This window comes from Camelus dromedarius, chromosome 34, assembly GCF_036321535.1.
Source record: "Camelus dromedarius isolate mCamDro1 chromosome 34, mCamDro1.pat, whole genome shotgun sequence".
NCBI lineage: Eukaryota > Metazoa > Chordata > Mammalia > Artiodactyla > Camelidae > Camelus > Camelus dromedarius.
Window position 1 is genome coordinate 3,216,317 of NC_087469.1, and position 13,043 is coordinate 3,229,359.

The following is a 13,043-nucleotide window of genomic DNA, read 5'->3' on the forward strand; positions in this document are numbered from 1 at the left end:
GAAATCTGGAGCGGCCTTAAAATCAATGAGTCTAGCGAAGAGACTGAACATTTCAGAAAGCTCAGTCCTGTTACCAGCTTTGCCATTAAACAGGGTATCTGTAACAGCTCTGTGCTAAACCACAGTGAGAAATGACTATTTAAAAATCCAGTTCACAACAAAGAGAATAAGATTCTGAAATATCTATAGAGTTCACTGAATTCCAAGGCATTATTTAAATATAAGACAATGGTATGCTATAAAAAATAAGTATTTACTATAGGTAGGTTCTACATGTTACAATGATCAGATAAATCAGCAATTAGGGCTGTGTCCCCGACGGGGCTTAAATGGCACAGATAAGGCAGCATAAATGGAAACAAAATGATGTATAAATATGAAGCTAAGTGAAAGCCACTAATAACTCATCACTCATCCCTCTGTTATAGAGCATTTCTTCTCTATGAGCCAATTACTTGACATGACAAATTGCTTAAATTTGTTAACTGATTTCAAATTGTGTTCCTTGCAGCTCCACGGTTGGTGCAGAAGTGTCTCAGAACCCAGCAGGGAGGGCTCAGTGTTCATCTTGTACCAGAATGTCAGAGATGTTTTTGCAAACTTGAGATAGACTCTCATGAAAGGCTTCTGCTTTTTTACTTTAAAGTCTGAACAACCTCTCCATTTCATATAAAGAAACACTCAATATAAAATATTTTGTAAAGTGAAGCATCTATCCTGTAATACTAATAATCACCTGCAATCTATCTGGTTTCTAAGATGATGATTTTTCTTAATATTAGAGACATCTGCTCAAAACAGTAATTATAGGATGTGTATTTTTCCCTGCATGCCTCTTTGGTAGACAAAACAAATGAATTTTAGCAGACAAGTTTTCTTTGGCTAGTACACAAAATAAAGAGACAAAACTGAAAATGTGGCTGTTTTTCCCATATTAGCAGAAGTCACTAGCAGGTGGCACATAACTGAAGGCCAAGGATAAAGAACACTCTCGTACATGTACTCCTGTTTGGGGGAATCACTCTTTCTGGCAGCAGGGCTCCCCGAAAGGAGACTATTGCCATGAAACAACTTCAGAGAGCAAAGGACAGTGTGTCGCATCATTGTGGACTTCACCAGGGTCTAGTGATAGAACAGAGCACCCAACCCGACCACAAACAATATGATATAAAAATAAAGCTAAGTGAAGTCCACTAGTAACTCAACCACTCAAATTTTTATGGTGTGAGACTGCAGAGACCTTCTGTAGCAAAGTAAGGGGGAGAAAAATCACCACCATTTTCCTGCTGGCTTTCGTTCAGTGGTTATGGCAGCTGGTTACATTCAGGATTTTCATGGAAAAATACCTTGAAAAATTTTTTTAAACACTTGCAGTGTATGGAAAGTGTGTACTTGAGAAAGAACTGGTTTTAGAAGAGAAGATGAAAGAAGAGAAAAATTTGAGTATTTCCCTCAAGCAGTGACATCTGGCACTCGTTATCAGACCTTTGCATAACTTTTGCCCAAAATGTATCTGTTTTGTACTACATATTTGTCCACACACAAAACTACCCTGTGTGATCTGGAGCTCCTGTGATGTGTGACAATCCACAGTATTACAGAAATATTCATGTTTCCGTTTTGCTCACATCATGGCACATTGATATAACATCATGGCACTTTGCTGTATTTCAGTCATCACATTCCACATAATGACTAGGGCTAAATAGACTTTTTCTTGACCAATATGATAATAACTGTGAGGAAGAAACATGCTGATCCATAAAAATACCATCTCTCCCAGCTCATCCATTTATTAATAACCCGAGGGATTCAATCCCTAAAAACTCAAAGAATGGAGAACTTTCCAAAACCACTCTCTCCTTATCTCTGACAAGTTGGAAAAAAGTTGCTTAATACTAATAGGAAATATCTCTTTATGGAAATGGCTTTACTACAAGCCTCTGCAGCGGCTTTTGGAAGGACCCAGAGAAGCACGGATGCCAGAGGAAGGCAAGAGACACCTGACAGGCAATATCCTTTCCAAGTGTCAATGTTCAACACTGTAGTTAACAAGGATTTCTCTTGTTTCATTTTCTCTAGGGTTGCTTTTCACTTATACAAAGATATACATACACCCAGGAAAATGCACTTCCCCACATTATATTTCTAAACGCCTACCTTCCGTAGAATGCACACAGTCTGTCTGTCTTTCTGTCTACCTGCCTGTCTCTCTTTTCATCCATGGCATTCTGCCTTATGTAGGGACCTGGAACTTAATTTTTTCTGGCTTAGAAACACTTACATAGGCACAATTCCCAATGTCCTTGGCGATGATTTTGAGCGGAATGCTCTTCGGGTAGTCCTTTTCTTTCTCTAGATTGATGTATCTAATCAAATGCAACAACAACCCAAAACAACACTGAGTCAGATGGATTTTGCTAACAGCTTATTTTTAAATCAATCTATTTTTGCTAATATTTTTCAATATACTTATATGCTATTTTTTAAAAGACAGGTGGAAAGACTCAGCAAAGTCAGATTACATTATGGGTTGGAAGATCACTTTAAAAATTCTCAGGACATTAGGCATGGGCACAAAAAAGAACAGAGAAGATCCATTCCAAGCGAGGCTTGAGAAGCAGAGTCAGGTTAAGGCACCTCTGGGTGATGTTTTATCGTCAAAGCTTCCCTGCCTTCCCTGGACAGGCCCAGAACCTGGCTCATCGGCGCAGGAGCATTTATAACACTTTATTAGACCAAACCAAAGCAGTGGCCTTTCCCTTCTCACTGAGCTCTCCAGGGGAGTGTGCATCTTGGTTATCTCCAGTGCTTGGAAAGGGGGAGCAGGGAGGAAGGGGGAAGGCCCACAGGAATCAGAGATGGACCTAAATTGACCATTTTAGTCTGTATGCTCAGAGGTAGGGGTAATAATTGAATTCTGAGGTGCTCAGCAGAAAACCCTCCATGTGTGGAAACTTAATACATGCTTTGAGGAAACTGTTAGCTGCAAGTAACAGGTTGGAGACAAAGAAAGAGATGGGAGAGATTACTAACTAAATTCTGTCTAATATGATCCAGGCCTCAATGTTCTCCTTCCTAGAAAGTAAGAAATACATGTAATGAGAGAACATTAATTGCAGCACATAGCTTGGCATACAGTCTAAACCTCAGATTATTCTGAGGACAAATGAACAATTTCCACTAAGAGGAAGGGGAATAGTTTGGGGCACATCCCTGCAGAGAAGAATTTAATCATTTAACTACACCTGAAAGATTAAAAATATGTATACTGAAAAAATACCTCTGAAAGAGATAGAACCATCTGCCCGTTTGTTCTGGGGAACTGCAATGAAAGAAAATGGGAGAGAACAATTAAACCGTGTAGAATACTTATCCTAACAAATTAAGAGCATCAATCCAGACAAAATATCAACAGCCCATTGTTGCTGATGGGGGTGCACGGTACTGCTGCAACCCTGGGCAAACCTGTGCTCTGGAGAACCCAGAAGTGAAAATCCCTGTTAGGAAAAACTACACAGTCAGGTTTTAGTTTCTTGGAAGGATCCAAGAAAGATCCACTTTCTTACTTTATGGCTCTCTTACAAGTAATATCCTTATAGTGGAGAAAGTACTTGATTTGGAATTCCAACACCTGGCTTCAAAAATATATGCAAGACATATTTTCATGGGCGAATCACTTATTATCTCTAAGCTTTGGTTTCCACATCTGTAAAACTGGGCTAATTATCTCGAGTGTTTTTGTAGCTTTAAGTGCCATGCAAACAGAAAATATGCTTAATTTGAGATTAAAGAGATTAAGGAGAAATTTGGCATACTGATGGCAATATCTTGGCTCAGAAACCAGTTTGTTGTCAGGAAAGGAAACATTTATTTCTCTATACATATGGCAGAACTATAATTCAGTTATTTAGTTCATAGAAAATTTATTCTTAATTACTGTAATCCTCTGATTAAGATCAACTTATTTACAACTAAATTACTACTGATTAATAATTTTTCTGGAGTCACTGCTGCATTTAATTCTTAAAGTTAAAAATAATTTAAAGTTTATTTCTACATAGTCTTGTTACTCAGTAGCTTTTAAAATCATATTTCTAATCTTCGAGAAGTTGGAAACCTCAGTTACTTTCTTGCTCCAGGAAAATACACTTAACAGATATTTGTAACTGGTTTCTAACTCTGTTGTTTAACAATTTTCTCCATGAGCAATCTCCCAGGATTGGTCATCAGAAAGTTCATTACATCTCTTTGCCACTGACCAATTTTCATCTTTCATAGTCCCTTACAATCTTTGACGCCTTCTCCTTTCCTGAACAGGAGATTTTCTAGGTTCATTTATGTCAAATACTGCATTTATTTGGCAAAAAAAATCTATGTTGAAAAAATTAGGTAAGTTTTTCTTTAGACTTGTACCTTTTTCAAAGCAATTAAATAAAACTGTCCCTTTAAACAATCAGTATTGTAAACTTTTAACTTGTTATTGATATATAAGATACACAGAGAGAACTTGTACAATGCTTAATTGTACAGCTTGAAGAATTTTCACAAATTGAACACACCCCGTTTGACAGGCTCCCAGATTAAGAAACAGAAAACCACCTTGGAAGATTTCTTTGTGTTCCTTTTCAGGCACTAGTTCCTACTATCCTGACTTCTAATAAAACACAATAGTTTTGTTTATTTGGGCACTTTATATAAATATAACCATATAGCATGCAATATTTTATACCCGACTTCTTTTATTTAACATTGTGTTTGTGAGACTTATCCATTTTACTGCACGTGGTTTTAGCTCATTCATCCTCAGTGCTGCTTCGTGTTCCATTGTTTGAATATATAGCATACTTTACTTTAAAATAAACAAATTATGAACAAACAAATTAATTCACTGAGATTACTTTGGTAATCTTCTTGCATTTTCCCCTAGCTCTTGCTCTAAGCAAGAATTCAGGGCTCCTCCTTCCCTAGTAATTCCTAATCTCAGGCATTTTTGTAGAACTAAAAACAGAAGTACTCCCAAATCAAGGTTATTTCAGTGTTTCATAAACACCTAAGATAAGAGCCAGGAGAGAAGCCAGCAGTGTATCTTAGAGAAAGAAAAAGGGGAAGATAGTTTGGGAAGATCCCCTCAAATTTGGGAGGTGATTAAGAGTTAGCTGGAAACCACATGTCATTCAGTTGAGATACCTAAGGAAACAGAAGACCCTAGAGGAAATGGTTATAAGGAGCAGGTGCAGAGGCTTCTTCCTAAGCACCAAGGCATTAAAAAAATCTTTGTTTTCTCTATTCCTCAGATTGGACAATTTCTATCAATGTACCTTCAAATTGACTGACTCATTTCTCTTTCATTTCCATTCTGCAACTAAGGCCACAGGGGGGATTTTTTTTTTAAATTTAAGATATTACAGCTTTAGATCTAGATTATTCATTTGGATTTTACAAATACTTCCTATTTCTCTGCTTCGATTTCCCATCTTTTCATTCATTTTAATTGGCTTCTCCCTTTACCCACTGAGCATAGTCATAAGAGCTGCTTGAAAGTTCTTTTATGGTAATTCCAACATATGAGTTATCTGAGGACTGGCTTTTATTATCTTTTCCTTTCTAGGTTTTTCCTATGTTAAGAAATTTTAGATTGCATTCTGGACATTAGGAATGCTTTGTTTTGGAGACTCTGAGCTATGTTATATTTGCTAAATACTGTTGATGCTTTTGTTTTAACAGACAACTAACTTTATTAGACTCAAGCTGAAAACTTTATCTCACCTGTGTTGAGCAGCACCTTGGTTCGATTTTTTTAGCCTTAGCTCCAGACTGCTTTAAGTCTGTTCCATGCATGTGCGGTTCAGCCTTCAGCCAGAGGCTGGGGCACAGTCTAAACAAAAATTCTGGAGCTTCTCTTCTCTGATACTCCCCTTTCTGAGATTTCCTCCCTCACGTTCCTATGGTGGTGGCTGACCCAGACTCTGTACTTCGGTTTGAGCCCAGAAAGACTGTGGCTTTTTGTCGGTTTGGTTTTCCTGCACCACCATGTGACTGCAGCCTGCCCTCAAGCTAATGCCTTAAAAACAGGAAACTCACCCAGAGTTGCTGCCTCATTCCAAGGTTCATTTCTTCTCCAAAATGTGCCAATTTTTGCTCACTTTTCAGGACCCTCAGGTGGTTTGTTGCTGTTTGTATTTTGCTTAGAGTTTACAACTGTTATCTGTAGAGTGGTCAGTCTGTTGAGACCTCACTCTGCCAAACCAGAGTCTGAACTCTTCAACACTACTTTTTTTTTTTAAACAAAAGTAATCTTTTAATTTGGAAATAATTTAAAATTTTCAGAAACACTGCAAAGATAGTACAGAAAGTCTCTGTATACCTCATGCCTAGCTTTCGTTTCCTCTACAGGAATCCTGACTGTTCAGATTTCACCAGTTTTCCCATTAATGTCCTTTTTCTGTTCTAGGATCCACTCCAGGATACCACATTGCATTCAGTTACCATGTCCCCTTAGTGACTGTTTCTATGTCTTTTCCTGTTTTTGTTGTTGTTGACCTTGACAGTTTTGAGGCTTACTGGTTAGGTAACCCTACAGAACATCCCTCAATTTGAGCTTCTCTGATTCTGTTCTCATGATTAGACTGAGGTTACGGTTTGGGGGAGAGATGCTGCAGGAGTGAATTGCTCTTCGAGGGGCAGATATTCACACAACATCACTAGTAATGTTAACTTAACCATTTGGTTAAACTGCTGTACTTTCCCAGGAATTATAAGGTATTGTATAACTTGTTTCTACATTTTCCATTCTTCTTAAGAAAAGTTTCATGAAAAAACTCCTTGATTAAAGATGCCATGTAGTCCCAGCCCTCACTTGAAATCGCTTCCTTTCAGCTGTAAACTCCAAGGAGATTAAACAATAGGAAATGATAATATCTAGAGAAATCTGTCATGGAAAAGAAGATACGCTGAGAATGATAAAAACACATGCTTTCTTCCAAATAAGTTCTTAAAATCTTTTGGTGGGCCAGTTGTGCCTAACAGAACTTCATGGCATGCTCTTCCTTTATCAAACAATGAATAGCTTAAAAATTTTTAGTTCTCCAGCTTTAAGATAATGTCTGAGGGGTTTGATGGTAGTGAGGAGAGAAGCAGCAGAAAGGAAAACATTGTGTGCATGAGATGAAAACCAGCTCTTTCAAGCTTTCAACATTACACTGCACTTGAGGATGCAGTTGTTCAAAATCACAAGTTAGAGTCCTGGTCGGCTCACCTTGATGTGAAAAGTGCCAACTTAGCATGTTCAGAATGAGAGCACAAAGATTCTCTGTTCATACATTCTCTGACTCCATCCCCACCAAGGAGTGAGTCTTAGGAAACTGACTTTCACTCCTTGTATCATGTATTTGCTTTTGATTGTCACATCTCTATAGACGCTAAATCAGAACATGATTTACAATTCAGGAACCACATTATTTCATGACACTAAATTCATTTCTATAGTTAATTTTTTTTTTTTTAGAAAATTTGGGAGTATAAACCAGTTATTCAAACTTAATTGGAGTATTTTATAAAATTTTTTTCAGTAAAGGTCTGCTTCAGTGGTTTGAAAAGCCAAGTTGAAAGCTCAATATATAAAGCAATACCTGACCACGAGGGAAGGGATGTTGGAGAGGGGGTCCTAGAGCTCTGACACCCCCTTCCTCTTCCACAATGCTTGAGATGTTTCGGTAGCCCCTTTAGAAATCACCACTCAAACCAAGATAATGATTCCAGGAGTTCTCAGTATTTACCAATGTATTTCACATATTTTAATAAAAAGCTCTTTGGGAAAAAATATAAGGCATACGGGAGCCTTCAGTAGGGTGTGTCTAAAGATGAGTCACTGGCTTCAGAACAGATCAATCAGAAGAAAATATTTCCTTTAAAAACTCAGAAGAACAAAACTGGAACAAAATTTGATTACTTTTTTTTCCTCCACCCTGGACATTCCATAGCTGACGGGATTTCACAGCAGCCGGCCCATGGACCGGCCGCGGCACTCACCTGAAAGAGACCGCAAAGTTGATGGTGGGCCAGCCCAGGATAAAGGATTCCATGGCGCTGGTTCTGCCTTCTTCCACTTCATCCATGTGGCTTGCTACCCACATGTCACTTAATTTTATTGTTTTTTTAATCTTAAGATTATTGTTGTATCTAGAAAGATAAAAACCAGACAGGGACTTCTTGTAATTTGGCTTGTTAAATTTTATGACAACTTCTGCACTTGTGATAAGAGGACAGTTCTCACTAATCACGGGCAAAGAATGTCTTATTTGCTGTTTTTATCTTCGGTGCCTACCACGGTAAATGGTAACATGGTTGGCTACCTTGGCCCAAAAGGGCCTTTGAGACGTTTGGTGTATTAGTCCTAATGTCTGCATTTATGACAGCAAATAGTCATACACTTGTGACTTTATTCTTCTATATTGAGCATTGCATTTGGATCAAACCCCCTAATTTTAAACTTGCTGCTGTTACAAAAAATTAATTCATTTACTATTTACAACTTGCTTACTTCCAAAAATATTTTAGTGGTTGAACAAAAGAGTTAAAAAAATTATTCAAAAAATATTTATAAAGTTTTCACCCTTAAGAGCAATAGATACACTAAAAAATATAACCTGGAATTAATTACAGAAATTTATAATGCATTACCAACTGGGCAGCTATATGATTTTCTAGTCTTTAGAAACAAAGATTATTTTAAATTTCCTTTCTTAAGATTTTGTCCATACCATTTCCCCATATATTTTTACTAAAATTGAAAAACTGTAGCCTAAAAATAGACTCTAAATTAAACTAAAAGAAAAAAAATACCAAGAAGTTGTTGATACAATTAATATTTATCCCTGGAGACCCAGAAGTTGATCTTCTTTAAGATGGCAATGAAATTGCTTTCAGACAATTTCTACCTAATCCTCCTTAGAATCTTGGTATTGAAACCGTTATATCTCTTGGCATAGTTCACAGATTTAATGCTCGTAATGAACCCGAGACTTAAATGGAAGGCATTGGGAAGGATAAAAAGAACATTCTGGAAACCTGGGTACTTCCTATCATTCAGAGCCATTTGTGGAAACACCAGAAGCTAAAGCAAAATCCCAGATACTTCACAGGAAAGTAACCCTAAAACTCCTCATGGAATATTTAAAAGCTAAAATTCTTCAGCAGGATTTATAAAATGAAAGGGGATTTTGCAGGAACTATATACACAAAGGACAGTCTAGATTCAAAGCCTCATCTACGCTTCCTGTAGGGCACACCACTTAAGTGTAACAGTAAAGTGCTTTGTGGCACAATGGCTTCATTCTACATGAGTGGACTCTCGGTTTCTTACAGCCCTCCTACTGGTTTTCAAAGGGACTTGTTGGTATTGGCTAGGGTGCCCAATATATGGTTCAAACTGCTCACTCCCCAGGTAAGATCTGCAAGCCCATGAGATCCCCGTCTTCTTCTGTGTCCCCTCCAAGGGGTGGAGGCCCCAACCTGATTGCTTCTCCTCCCTTTCTACCTGACTCCTTGCAGATCTTTCTTTGCAGCCTTGGTTGTAGAAAAGTCTTTCTGCCAGTCTCCAGCTTTTTAGTGAGAATTGCTTCACATGTAGCTGTACTTTTGACATGTTCCCAGGGGTAGATGAGCTCACGGTCCTCCTACTCCACTGTCTGGATCTCCTCCCCACCCATGTCTTATCTATGACACTGCGTAACTTAAGTGTGAGGATGTGGATAGTAGAAAAGAGTGTTTACTATTCTTTAGTGACTAAAAATCTCTTTGATGAGATTGGATTTGCTAAACGACTCTTACCTTTTATGATGTTTCATAAACAATGAGAATGGGGGATGCAGCAAGTTGCAACCACCGTTTTCTAGGCTGGATGTTAACTGCATTGGCATTTAGTGTTGTGTGAAAAGTGAATTCTTTTGGTTACCTCTACAGTATATTCCAAATATGTCGGTATCCTTCATGTAACTGCCATTTCCCCAGTTAAGGCCCTCACTATCTCTTATCAGGTCTAGGCCAATAACCTCCTGTCAAGTCTCCCTGCTTCTACTCTTGCCAACCCTCTAATCCATTATCTGTCATAGCCAGAACAATATTTTAAAACTATGAACTAATTAAAACCCTTTGGAATAAAATCCAAACTCCCATCATAGCCTTTGTGGTACCCGGGCCCCAAGATGGTCCCCAATGACACCTGTTTCCTGATATTCATACCCTTGTGTAGTTCCCTCCCAACTGCACCAAGGGTGGTCTCTGTGGCCAACAGCAGACGCTGGAAATGATGGTACGCCACTGCCGAAACAGGTTATAAGGCTGCAGCTTCTGTTTCGGGTGGTCTTTCCCTTATGTACTCTCTTCCTCACCTTCTTGGATCTTTCACTTTGAGGAGACCTAACTGGAGAAGACCTACAGCCCTGGGCCAACAGCCTCTGAGGACCTGAGGCCTGCCAGCCCCCACGAGTGAGACGGGAAGGGGATTCTCTAGCTCCATTTAAGCTCTGACCTAACTATAACCACAGTCAACAGTTTGACTGCAACCTCATGAGAGCCTTTGAGCCAGAACCACCAGCTAAGCCACGCTCAGATTCTTGACTCAGAGAAAATGTACAAAGACATTCATACTCATTAGCTGTTGTGTTTTGGGATAATTTGTTATATGATAATAGACAATTAAAGCAGCCCCCAAAGGTCCTGATAAGCTGATCCTTGCCTATTTCCCCTGCTTATCATGCTCCAGTGACAGGCTTTCTTTTAACTCTTCCAAAGGGCAAAGCTTTCCCCACCACCTTTGTACTTGCTGTCTCCTCTGCCCATCTTCCTAATATCTTAATGGTTGGTTGTTTTTTATCCTTCACTGATTTTTTTTTCCCTTGACTAAACCTACCTAACATATATCCCAGATTTCACTTCAACTAGCATCCTATTTTCTTCTCAACACTAAGTACAATTTGTAATGTCTGCCCCCACACATTAGAATGAAAGTATCAAGGAAGCAGAGACTGAGAGAGACTCTTCTGACCCCAAGAAATCACTTCGGGTACTGGGCAGCTGATTCCTCCTGCCATGCAGACCTGCAGAGCTGTGGACTAGGCCTCCAGTAAATGGGATACTGGCCAGTCGGCTCTCACTGCTCTGTGTTATTGCAGCAAATTGTGCTGGACCTGAACCCAGGCTACCACACTGACACTACACACTCAGTCCAGAGTGCTGGGCGACTGGAAGTAGGCAGAGTGAATGTTTCACAAGCCAGTTGGACAGCATCTTGATTATGGAGTAACAGTGACAGGTGTCATGTAAAATGGTTGGCCAATCAGGCTGAGTTCTACATCATGTGTTCGAAGCACAGTATTCGTTTCCACCTCTGCACAACGACTCAGAGAAAGGAGTCCTTGTTGATGTGTAAGAATTTAGAGGCCCACAGTGTATAAAAGGAAAGGGAAAGGACATTCGGGCAATCGAGGCTTACCTCAGTGTCTTGGGAGAAAATGTCTGGAGTCCAAACTGTTAACGCTTAGGATTCTAAAAAGTGTTTAAAAGAATAAACTGCTAAAAGTAACAATGAAGACAATGTCTACACATAAAAATACAAAAGCAGGGATCATGTCCATCACAGTCTTCTTTGCATCCCATATTTATAGAGAACATGGCACAGAGTGGGGTCTAAATGAACACCTGTTGAATGAATGAATAATTGAAACACTCTGTTCAAAACCAAACCAAACGAAACGTAAAACTCACTTCAGATATTAGTTATGGTAACAGAGTCCAGACAGTCTCATAGTAAGCAAAGAACAGAAAGGTTGCCTTTGTCAGTGGAAATGCAATTTTATAACAATAACCAGGGGAGAGTGTATAGAGTATACTCACTTGACTTTGGCCACAACAAACATGTCACTGAAAAGAAAAAGATGACGCTCCTGCCTGTGCAGGCCTCTTCTGATGTCTACCCGTTCGTCAATTAGCAGGGTCCTACTGGAGCACATGGATAACAGAAATGTACATGTGTCCACGGTAGCAGACGGGCCTTCCCTGCAGCAGATCAAACGCCACAGATCTTTGGTCAGGTGATCAAATATAGACTTTCTACAAAATTTCTACAAAAATCACAGCTTTCTACTAGTCTTTTTATGACCTGTGTTTTCATTTTTCTTGGGTAAACACCTCATGGCAAAATTGTTGGGGCACAAAGTAGGTGTATGTTTAATCTTATAAAAAACTACCAGATAATTTTCTAAAGTGGTTGTATCAATTTACATATTCAACAAGGCTGCTGGAGAATTTTAGTTGCTTCCCAACCTTGCAAACTTCTTTTTGCTGTGGTTAGCAGAGACCAAAGGTTAATTAAGTTATTTTAAAAATGTTCTGCATTTAAAAGCAATCCCAAAGGATTTTAATACATAACAACTCATTTCCCACCTTACAATAATAGTTTTAAATAAGTAGATTTGATGGCAGTGTCTGGGGAGAATCCACAATGAAGTTAAAATCTTTTTTTTCCAGTGTGGATTTATCAATGTACATGTTTTACAGTCTGTCATTTTTAAAGATCTACATATAATAAGCATGGCAAGAGATGCCTCATGATTTTAGCAATCTAAGTATTGATCAAAAAAAAAAAAAAACAAAAACTCCAACACTTAGCACTCCACAGTAAAAATAGACATCTCAGCTCTCGCATAATTTTAAAAGAAAAACATCTTTTACAGAAGGAAACAAAAACACAAATAACCTTTGTATTTTTTAAAATGACAATCTTTTTTTAACATTTTTTATTGATTTATAATCATTTTACAATGTTGTGTCAAATTCCAGTGTTCAGCACAATTTTTCAGTCATACATGGACATATACACACTCATTTAAAATGACAATCTTAATCAGCGTTTCCTACTTAAAAATGTATTTCTCAATCATGTGACTCTTAAGTGTTTATTTTTATTGAGTGCAATGCAGATATATGTGTTTTATTTTAGTCTCTTGGATATGGAAATAGGGAGGAGGGTAAGAGTACAACCT

At 38.4% G+C, this 13,043-nt stretch overlaps 1 protein-coding gene across 1 annotated transcript in view; it reads right to left on the reverse strand.

Annotated features, from left to right (window-relative positions):
• ARHGAP20 (Rho GTPase activating protein 20) overlaps positions 1–13,043 on the reverse strand; it is a 70,341-nt gene that overhangs the window by 31,589 nt on the left and 25,709 nt on the right. Inside the window, exons 3-6 of the mRNA XM_064482029.1 lie at positions 11,896–12,057; positions 8,032–8,181; positions 3,284–3,325; positions 2,285–2,369 (exon numbers count right to left, since the gene is read on the reverse strand). Coding sequence (XP_064338099.1) covers positions 2,285–2,369; positions 3,284–3,325; positions 8,032–8,181; positions 11,896–12,057 — 439 coding nt within the window. The remainder of the gene's footprint in view (positions 1–2,284; positions 2,370–3,283; positions 3,326–8,031; positions 8,182–11,895; positions 12,058–13,043) is intronic.